The 11,103-nt window shown below is 35.9% G+C and overlaps 1 protein-coding gene across 15 annotated transcripts in view; it reads left to right on the top strand.

Moving 5' to 3' along the window:
* The first annotated feature begins 638 nt into the window (after nucleotides 1–638).
* The window catches only part of Supt20h (SPT20 homolog, SAGA complex component), a 41,246-nt gene continuing 30,781 nt past the window's right edge, over nucleotides 639–11,103 (top strand). For 6 of the 15 annotated variants that reach the window (XM_010635213.2, XM_010635211.2, XM_010635220.2 and 3 more), the window contains exons 1-7: nucleotides 1,135–1,362; nucleotides 2,808–2,897; nucleotides 4,962–4,997; nucleotides 5,568–5,626; nucleotides 6,448–6,514; nucleotides 7,835–7,964; nucleotides 8,820–8,923. In XM_010635213.2, the coding sequence (XP_010633515.1) occupies nucleotides 1,342–1,362; nucleotides 2,808–2,897; nucleotides 4,962–4,997; nucleotides 5,568–5,626; nucleotides 6,448–6,514; nucleotides 7,835–7,964; nucleotides 8,820–8,923 (507 nt within the window). In that variant the 5' untranslated portion in view covers nucleotides 1,135–1,341. The other 9 variants (XM_010635212.2, XM_010635221.2, XM_010635210.2 and 6 more) reach the window with 7 other exon arrangements.

Raw genomic sequence — 11,103 nt, 5'->3', positions numbered from 1 at the left:
TAATATCCAGAATTATAGCCAGGGGGTTTAGCTCAGTGGCACCTGCCTTGCAAGCTGAAGGTCCTGAAGAGGATTCTCGGTACAAAAAAAAAAAAAAAAATCCAGAATTATAACCATTCATAATGACATAGAGCTCAATTTCAGAACAAAGGACTGGAACAGAGTTCTCTTAATAAGGACAGTGAAGACAAGAAAACATTTCCCTTGCCACTAGGGAATATAATTCAAAAACACATTGAAATACCATTTCGCATCCTTTGCGTCTATTACTAGCAAAGTAATGGAAAAGAAAAACTTTAAGGAGGTCAGATATAGTGTCACAGGTGTGAAATCACAGCATCTGGGGAGGCTGAAGCAGGAGAATCAGTTCGAGCCATTCCGGGCAATAAAAGGGGAGGGGCTGAAGATTCAGTTTGGTGCAAAGACCCTAGAAATTCAACCCTACAAACCAGTACTACATTTTTTCCGCCTCTTTTGCACCCTGTGGCCAGGACTGAAAAAACACCTCAGTCTAGTCTCACACAGAAACTAGAACGCGCCGCCTTCCAGGAAATCTTTCCACCGCTGCAAACCCCAGCCCCGCCCAAGCCTTCCGGCCCCCCCTTCGCCGCCCAGGCTCCACCCCTTCCGCTCGCAGTCTCTGACTCCCGCCCAGCCCGTCCGTCCCAAATGCGGCCGAGGGAACTAGCTGTCTGCCAGGCGAAGACTCCGCCCCGCTGAGGGCTGGGTGGGCCTTGAGGCCTAGTCTGTATTTAACTCTGCGTGCGCAGTGCAGCGGCGGCCTACCGTGGGGCAAGCTCGCGGCTGACAGGCTGGTGAACTAGGCTCGCGAGATCCAGCCCAGGTCAGAGGTGAGGGAGCCGCTTCTCCAGCGCCTTTCTGGATCTCGCGAGAGGACGCCGTCCCCGGAGACCCGGCGCTCTGTGCTGGGGCCGGCCGGCCTCCCTCAGGAGAACCCCTCTGTTCCCTGGCACGGTGCTGCTGAACTACGCTTTTAACTCTAGTGTGACTTTAGCGTTTCAGTTGTAGGTATTACCAGAAAATCGCAATATTTTTATGTAAAAATTCTTCGGGGGCGTGTTTCTCAGTGTCGGTGTATCCTCTGCGGAGTTTGACTGCATTCTGCAGGTAGAACCTAAGTTTTTAGAAGAGCTCTGTAGATGGAAGAGATCGACTTGATCAGGAGACATTGATAGGACATTGATAGCGACATTTAGAATCGAATTTGAACAATAACTGCCCCAGGAAGCCATCTCCTGTCGTCGTCACCGGCAAGTGGGGAACTGCGTCTTCCTCCGTGGGATTCATCGAAGTCCCTAGTAGGACTCGAAATATAAAGCGATGAGCGAAGATTTTCCAGAGTTAGGTTTGCTATGGTTGATAAAAAATTAGTTTCTGAGTACAATCAGGTTTTTATTTTATCAGGTCTTATTTTAAACGCTTTGTTTTAAAAAATATCTAACGAAGGTTGTAATATGTGGAAGAGCCTACTATAATATTGAGGGTGGGATAAATTCTGGTCTAGGTGTTCGATCTTGGAAAAGTCATTGCTTTTGAGTGCCAGGGGACACAACGATAATATTTGCGGTGTTTTTTCCCATGGGTTCTGGTAAATTCTGTATACAGGCGGAGTGTTACTTTGAAAAAGATAAACACAAAATTGTTGAATTTTTTTCTGCAGTACTGTGCTTAAATTAAAATTAAAACCAATATCATAACAAATCAATTTTAAAATTATTTTGCTTGTACTGTAAGTATGTAATATATGCTTAGATTTAGGGGTCAGAAAAATTTCAGCTTAACCTAAATTCAACTTAAACCTATAAGCAATTAGAAGGTAGAATTATTGTTACTCGTTTTGTAAAATAATATTCCTAGAAACCACACAGTGCCTGTGATGTATTAGCCCATGTTGATTAGGGTTTTTGTTTTTTTTGTTACTGAAACCTCTTTCTTTAACCATAACTGGTAAAAATCTAAACTTTGGGGTTCACAAAAAAACAAAACCTTTTTTTTTACATGGGAAATTTTGTTTTCTGTCACCAGAAGTTGTGCTTTAGTTCAGTTATGAAGACATGCAGCTGTGGTTACAAGGATTTCAGTGAATTAGACTAAAACTAAGTTTCATTTTTCCTCACTCTCAGACCAAACATTATGCACCATCACTGCAGTATGCCTTCAACAGAATTACCATTGAATTTCCTTTGGACTGCTCCAAAAAGGCTGATCCCTGGACCCCACTCCAGACTAGCTATTCAGAACCTTGAGGGGTGGTGCTTGGGTATTCCGTTGTCCAAAGTTTCCAAGTTAATTGATTTTGCAGATAAAATGGGAACCCCTGCCTTAGAGTGAGGAGGTCTTCAGAAGTATGTCCAATTTTCTTAAGAAAGGCTGGCAGGATTGAAGCTGCATCCAGAAAATGTGGCTTAGGGCATTTGGGAGGAGGAAGTCTATGATTTGTAAAGTAAACTGGATAGTGATTGATGCTAGTGAGTAGGCTGTTACCATAATCCATGGGAAAATTGATAGTGCAAGAGTGATGAAAGAGATTCAAAAAACACTTAGTTCCTCTCCTGGGATGTTAAAATAGTTGTGAAAAAGGTGAGAAACCCTTTTGCCCTACTTAATTAAAACTACTTTTCATCAATAAGTACATAGGTGGTTGTCCCTGAATTTTATTTTTGCAGATTATTTTTTTAATGTGTTAGAAATATATGTTCCTCAGGTAATTTGTCCAGCTAATTACTAACTCATTTTTTTCTTTATAGCCTTATGTTAATGTGATTTTGTTGTTTTTATTTTTACAGTATATAAGATTGATAGTAAAGACACGGTTTTCATCCCACTTGATCAGCCCACATAAATTTTCTTTTGGCTCCCATATTTATGTCACAATGGTAAGCTACTGTTCAATATGTTCAGATTTATACTTTGGAATGTTCTCTCCATTCATCTCCGTAAAAATACTTGTATTGTAGATATAATAATACTGTTGTAAGCTGCAGAAGTTATCCTAAGGACTTGGTAGTTATATGCAAAATCTTGTCTATAAACTACATAGCTCATCTCTCAGTTCAATTCTGTGATTACCACATCCAAGTTACAAGAGTACTCCATATATGCAATTGCCTGCCTTGCACGCGCAAGGGCCTGAGTTCAATCCCCGGTACCAAAAAAAAAAATACCTCTGTATATTAAAATTTTACTTCTAACTACTTTGTCATATTCCAAATTGGCAAGAATGACAGGTATAAATACAAATACTTTTGGAGGTTACAAGTTGTAAATCCCTCTTAAACTTTTTTAAATTTAAGAATAAATGTAACTTGCTTTCTGCACCTAACTTTTTTAGTTTAGTTTTTTGTTGTTGTTGTTTTTGGTTGAGGCAGGGTCTCTCACCATATAGTTTGGGCTGACCTTGAACTCAGAGTGGTCTGCCTACCTCAGCTTCCCAAGTGCTGGGATTACAGGCATGGGCCACCACTCCTGGCTGCACCTAACATTTTAAACAGTGTTAATACTAGCCTTCTGATGACACGTTTCTGTTCACTGACCTGCATTGAACATTTTTATGAATAGACACTTAACTTTTGCCCTTAAAACATTAAAGACTAAAGTGAGAAAAACTTTCTAATGTTTTGTAGAAGAAGATATTGACAGTGAGAAAATAAATGAAGACTGTCATGTAGAATAATTCATTTCTAAACCCCTGTTTGCAGCATAAACATCAGAAAACATTTATCTTCCTTGTCTTCCTCTTATGTTCTTGCCTATCTACCCTATTAAAGGGAAATTCACAGTGTGATTCTGAATTCATGTTATTTTTGCACCTGTTTTACTTGATGTTATCCCTCTTAAGATTTTGAAGGCAGTAGTAGATGAAGGATGCAAGAGTTTTTATCATGAATAAACATGCTAACTTATTGGAATCTGGAAAATGAAAATCTGAAAATCTGGTAAATGAAAATTGAAGTTCTGTGCCTTTGAAGAAAATTTGAAACAACTGTCATTGTGAAAAAAAAAATACTCTCTTTACTCTGTGTGGCATCCAAAACAAAGTACAGCAAAGAGAAATCACTAGTAGTATATTTGTTTAACTTTAGAATATATAGTGGTTTTCATTTGTCTCTTCAGAAGAGAAGGCTTCATAGATGAGGAAGACACAGCTTACCTTATATCTTCCTCTTACCTGAAAATGTATGAAGGGTTGGGATCTACCAGTAGATTTCAGACCTTGCATGTAGTAATTATACTGCATTTTATCAATCATAAGATGTATTTTATTTTTTATTATAATATTTATGAATTGAGGATGAATCTATAATCAGTGACTTCTTTGAACTATGATTGGCAGCTTCTTTTCCTTAATGTTACCTAAAATAATGATGCATGCTTATAATTAATGGCATCTTGAATTCATTGAAATGCAGCAATGATAGCTGTCATTTGCTGAATTTCTGTTAGGCACTGAGCTAGAGATGTTAGATCATGGGTTTTTGCATTAATTTATTAGGAATTTGTAAGTGATGTTAGATTCGAACACGACCCTGCTCTCAGTTTTCAGGATTCTTAGCAGATTAGGAGGACGATTAAGTCTTTGCTTCACTTTGATTACATGAGTTATGGCCAGTGTCTTTTCTTAAATGGTAGTTTTAGAATGTTGAAAACATTACAATTGGTGAAGTAATGATAACTACCATATCTGCTGCTCCTTGTATCAGCCTCACAAATGCTGACCAGACAGACACCTTTTAGCATTTCATACCTGCTTGTTGTCATAGTAAAGTTTTCAAGACTACCATGTTTTTTATTATCATGGGTTAAAGAGAGAAATAAAGGCAAATACATTGGACTTTTTCTAGGAAATGAAATGTTGAAGCGCTTAATTAGGAATGTTAAATGTTTAAATTTTCTTTGTGAGAATAACTAATATTACCAAATACACTATTTACTTTTTACAGCAACAAGCTTTAGAACTAGCTTTGGACCGAGCAGAGGTGAGGCCTGACTAAATTACATATTGAAATAGTGTCATCTATAATTGACAAAAGCTCAATTTTAAGAGATAGTTGTGTTTCAAATGAGTGCATTAATATTTTAGGACAAGACTGGAAATAATTTTTATGTAAATATATAGAAATACCAGGTGATGGTTCATTGTTACTTGGAATAAAATTTATTTTTATTATGCTTTGAAATAAAAAATATTTGAACAAGGACATAGAATTTTTTAAATTATGTTTTTCTATTTTGGCAAGTTTTTAAAATTAGCTTTTAAAAAAAGCCTTGAAATTAGGTAAACAGTTTTTAATACATCAAGTATATTTGGAACAGCCATATAGCATTAATAATGTTTCTGACCTGTGAAATTACAGTTTATAGCAAATACCACTGAGTTATAATGTACTTGTAAATAATTTTTCCCCCCATGGAGTAATAATTAAAATGAGTAAAAGACTATTGACTAAATAGTCTTTTTTAGCTTCATGTTTGTTATATAGTATTTAATTTAGTTTTTTATGTACAAAACAAAAGGCAAACTGTTTTCATAAACTTTCTTGTTTTAGTATGTCATTGAAAGTGCTCGACAAAGACCTCCTAAAAGGAAATACCTGTCAAGTGGAAGGTAAGAATACTTAATTAATAATATTTTAAGATTTATTGAAATGTAACAGTTAACATATATTAACTGAACAATAAATTCTGTTCTCCTAGGCACTGAGCCAGAAATGTTTTAGTTTTTTGCATGTATGTAGGTTAAGCAAATCTAATCTGGAAGAATACTCCAAAATCTGAAACTTTTTAATCTCTGACACGATGTCAGTGGAAAGTTTTACATCCTGCTTCATGTGAGGGTCATAGTGAAAATACAGGCACACTAAAAATATTATATAAATTATCTTCAGCCTATTTGTATAAGTGTATATGAAATAATTTTCATGTCTCACTGAGGGTGCTATCCTCAAGATATCTGTTAGGTATATGTATATATTCCAAAATCTGAAGAAATCTAAAATACTTCCGTTCCCCATATTAGGAGTTTCTGAGTTGAATGTAAATACCACCCCACCTATCCCCAGTTTTTTGAAAAGTGGGGAAATCATTAAAACGACCATTTCATTGTGATTATTATATTAAGATTTCATAGAAAGGAGCTAAAGGTGTAGGGAAGGTGGGATGGGTAGGGGAAGGGTAATAAGGGAAAAGAAAAAAATGTGAGATAATGAAAAGATGAAAATAAAGTGTTGGTAGATGGGGAGGGGAAGAGGGGGTGAAGGGAGGGCAGGGGTAAGGGGAAAAAATGAGAATCAAGACTTGTCACGTAGGGGTACAAGATCCCAACAATGAATGTAACTGTACTGTATCCCTAAAATGTACCAATAAACTCAATTAAAGCTGAAAAAAAAAAAAAGATTTCATACATTGTCTTTATTCATTTTCTTTTAGAAAATCTGTATTTCAAAAACTTTATGACTTATATATTGAGGAATGTGAAAAGGAACCTGAGGTTAAGGTAAGTATAAATTTTTTATGATACTGTAGCTTTTGAAATGTAAAGGAAAAAGGAAATTTGAAGAGTTAAATTTGAAGCAGTTCATTTATATTTCTGTAAATAAACTAACATTTTTTCTAGGCAGACTCTGGTCAGTTAAGCTGACCCCGAGTTCTGGCTAATCAGGCACCAGGCAGAGGGCACTGGAATGGGTTACTGCTCTAGGAATGGGGAGCAGTGTTTGCTAAGTAACAATATTGCCTGGGCATGGTGGCGCACGCCCATAATTCCAGCACTTGGGAGGCTGAGACAGGAGGATCACCACAAATTTGAGGCTGCCTGGGCCAGCCTGAACTACATACTGAGACCCTGTCTCAAAAAAAAAAAAGGAATAATGTCTCACTGGATCCAAAAGCTATGTCATGTATGTTTGGCTCCTTCTTCCCCCTGAGAAGTGATATGTAAACTGAAGATAAAAATAACCTATTTCCTTATGGTGATTTGCATTGGGAAGTCAAAGCTATTGTAGGATATAGGAATGGTAATTTTAGGTGAATTTGATCATAAACCCGTGGCCAGTTTAACTTAATTGTATTTGACATAAATATGTCTGTAGTAGAAATGTAATGGAAGTTGACTTACTGTATCTTTCAAACCCTTAGGTTGAAAAAGCCTTATAAGGTTTTGTGAGCTTCTTTTGTCTGTCTTTAAAACTGAATGCCATTCTGTCATTTAGGCAAAAACAGCAGAATTCCAATAGTGTATATGCTTTAAAATCTTTCAAAAAAAATACAAAATAAGACACTCTTATAATCCCAGGACTCTGGGAGACTGCAGTAGTATGATCACAAGTTTGAGCCCTGCCTGAGCAACTTATCAAGACTTGTCTCAAAAAAAAAAAAGAAAAAGAAAGAAAGAAAGAAATCACATAAATAGCTTGCTTCCTACCAGTTAGATACTTTAGGTTCAATATATCAGCTAATTAGAACTGTTGAACTTGTTTGGCTCTAATATTGAAGAAATGTGTACTTGTTACTATGCAAGTAAGGAGAATGCCCAAAATTCTTCACTATTTATATATTTAGAAGTAAATATTGCATATTTAAGTGATTTTATTTTATGGATCAACAGCTTTTTGACCTGAATTAATTTTCACAAAATATAGCGATATGTTCTTTCTCCTCTCTAGTGGCTGTGGTATTATGAATCTTCCTCATATATTCAAGATCATAACATAGAAGAAACACCAAAAGATGCATTCAGATCTGATTTTGTTAAGTCATAGCATTATTTTTCAAGGTTATACTCTGTTATTTTCACATGCTGTTCCTCTTTTTAAAGCAGAAATTAAGAAGAAATGTGAACTTGTTAGAGAAGCTTGTTATGCAAGAGACTTTATCGTGTTTAGTGGTCAATCTATACCCAGGAAATGAGGGGTATTCTCTGATGCTCAGGGGAAAAAATGGATCAGGTAAGAACCTCCAAAGTACAGCGGCCACAAAATATCTCTGCTAGTGACAGAATGTGCTGCTTTTTTAAAATTAGTTTCTTACCCCGCTTAGTGGTTTATCCTTCGTATCGGTGATGATTTACCAATAAAAGCAGGTTTTTCTCGTACTATTTTTGCTAGAACATTATAAATTATTCTGATATGTTTTATTGTTCTTCCTGAGCATTTTTAAAGAGTATTGTAGTTGATTTGTCTTTGAAGTCAGTTTATAAAAGACGTGTTTTTTAAACAATTATCAAAATTTTCTTTTGTTCTTTTACTGTGTTTGTATGTTAAGGTAGCATAAGATATTTTAAGTTGTGTTACACTTTGAAAAGGGGTCTGAAATCTCTAAAAATAAGCAGATTCACTACCTTTGAGTAATGTTCATGTATTAAAATATTTCAACTAATATGAGTGAAGATAAATATAAATATTCCTAGATTTTACTAAAGAGGAATCTAGAAATTTGATAGTAGTAACAATACACGTTCTATATGGAACTCATCAAGATAAGAATTTTTACTTGCATTGATAATTACTTAATTGTAAAACCAAGAGGATTTTGTTTTCAAATGACCACTTTGTGGCTGAACTGCCAAATTATTGTTCTATTTTCCAGATTCAGTTGCTTTCCCTTTCCAGTCTAAAATGTTACACAGTTAGCAGGTCTTTTAGTAGATATGTCATTCATTTGTAAAGCTTAACGAAGGACATTGAGAGAGCTTTTGGATCTATTCGTTTTTTTTTTTTTTTTTTTTTTTTATTTTTTTTTAAACCTAACCTTTTTTTGTGGACCTCATTTTCATAATGTTTATTTTTTGTTTTTAAATTAAGATTCTGAGACCATTCGACTGCCTTATGAAGAAGGGGAATTGCTTGAATACTTAGATGCAGAAGAATTACCTCCTATTTTGGTTGATCTCCTAGAAAAATCTCAGGTATACAATGGTTCTTTAGAAATGTTCTGCTGGGCACAGTGGCTCATGCGTTTAGTCCCACCTACTCAGAAGGCTAAGACAGGACAATCTCTGGAGGCCCAAAATTCAAGGCCAGGTTGGAAACCCTGTCTTTTAAAAATAAATTTTTAAAATGTCCTTGTATTTGTTATGTTTGTGATATATACACGTATATATTTATATATGTATGTTACACTCTTAATTTGTATTCCCAATAGTGTTTGGTGTATGAAATAAGACTTTATACATATGGATAGTAGAAATTGGTTTATTATAGGATATTTAATCTCTTGCCATACTGAAATATACAGATTTAGTCAATTTTTCTAAGTTTTCTGGCAATTAGATCATCAGTTGAAATCTTGTAGTTATGATCCAGAAATTATAAAAGAAATTACTTTGATGATGAAGCTTTTTTAAAAAAACAGCCTTCGTGCCTGTATTTCTTACAGCTACCTTCAGCAGTCTCTTGCTGTATTCTTTATTCTTACTTTTCTGCATTAACCCCACCCACATTGAGTACTTTTTTGAAGAAAATAAAGTCATCAGATGGGCACTCCCATTTCCTCCTGTCATTAGTTGACTAGCATTCTACATCTTTTTCCACAATTTCTCCTTGACTTCCTGTTAAAATGTATGAATGCTTTTCCTAAGTCATCCTCCCCATTTGTTTTTCTGGGCTTAAAACTATAATTTGCCCCTTTTCTATGTATTTTCATTTGTACTAGATCAGAGTGTAAACATACTATTCCCTCAAATCCTGTTTTTACACATTTTCTTCTCCAATTATTACTTTGTAATTCTACCCCTCTTGATAGAAAAACTACTTAAGTTATCTGTAATCACCATCTCCTTCATATCACATCCTGTTCTTTCTTCCAGCCACCTCATTTGGCATAACATCACCATTCTGTAGAAGCTGCTTTTGTCAAAGTTGCTAATGACTTCCAGGACATGCAATCAGTCGGTCACTTTTCTGTTCTCATCTCAGTTGGAGCCTTAGCAAAGTCCTTGCAGTATCCTTTATTTGACTTCCAAGATACCACATTCCTGGTTTTCCTCTTCCTTCTTTATTCGTTTAGTTTTCTATGCTGTCATCTTTGTTCTTTCCATAAAAATATTCTCCTTTCAGAGTGAAGTCCTAGGCCCTCTTTTTAAGTAAACTGTTCCTGAATGGTCTCATCTAGTTTCATTGGTTCAAAATATATTAATTAATCTTGATATTTTTGCTTGTGTCTCTTATCATGACCATTCCACTAAGGTGTAATCCTGCTTCTTTACTTATATATAATACTTATATGAAACTTAACTCTGTAAAAATAGAACTTTTGTTTTATCTGCCTGTTACGGATTGTGTCTAAATGTCCCCCCAAAGTGTCATGTAAGTTGTAGGGGGGCCTTTTCAGAGGTGGCTGGTTCTAGTGTGTGAGGCTGAGATCAATTCATTGATTCATAGTTTAGTGCTAAGATCAAGGGCACTAAGATTAATGATGTGAGTACTGCCTATCCTAAGTAGCCTAGATAAGATAAAAGGGATAAAAAGAACTGTGGTGGTCCCTTGTTGCTTTTCTAGATTCTGCCCACCATAACTGTTTCTCCTCTGTGATTTCACCCTGCCTTGGAGCCAGCCAATTATAGACTAAGACCTCTAACCAACTGAGCTAAGTAAACCTTTCTTCCTCCTTTAACTCTGTGTGTCAGGCATCTCTTTTTTTCAGCAATGAGAGAAGTAACAGACAAAATTTGGTACCAAGAGTGGGGTCATTGCTGCGACTATGCCTAAGAGCCTGTGTTTAAGAGTCTTTAGTGCTGGCTTATAAAAGAAAGTTAAAAAAGGTTTAGAGGTGCTAGCTAAAAAAAATAGAGCTAAAATGCCTGAGGGTGCAGACTGGTGGAAATCAATATGGAGATACCTCAAAAACCTAGAATCAGAGGTCCTATTTGACCCAGGTTCCTCTACTGGGTATCTTCCCAAAAGAATCATACCACAGTGATATATGAGCACCCATGTTTATAGTGGCACAGTTGTAAGAGCTAAAGCTTGGAAACAGCCCAATTGCCCATCAACTGGAGACTGGATAAAGAAGTTGTGGGGTTTTTTTAATAAAATGGAGTACTACTCAGCCATAAAGAACCAGAAACTAGAATCATTTATAGCTAAA

This window comes from Fukomys damarensis, unplaced genomic scaffold (genome assembly GCF_012274545.1).
Source record: "Fukomys damarensis isolate Sample0158 unplaced genomic scaffold, DMR_v1.0_HiC HiC_scaffold_38, whole genome shotgun sequence".
Classification (NCBI taxonomy): domain Eukaryota; kingdom Metazoa; phylum Chordata; class Mammalia; order Rodentia; family Bathyergidae; genus Fukomys; species Fukomys damarensis.
This window is presented reverse-complemented; position numbering and strand designations above follow the sequence as displayed.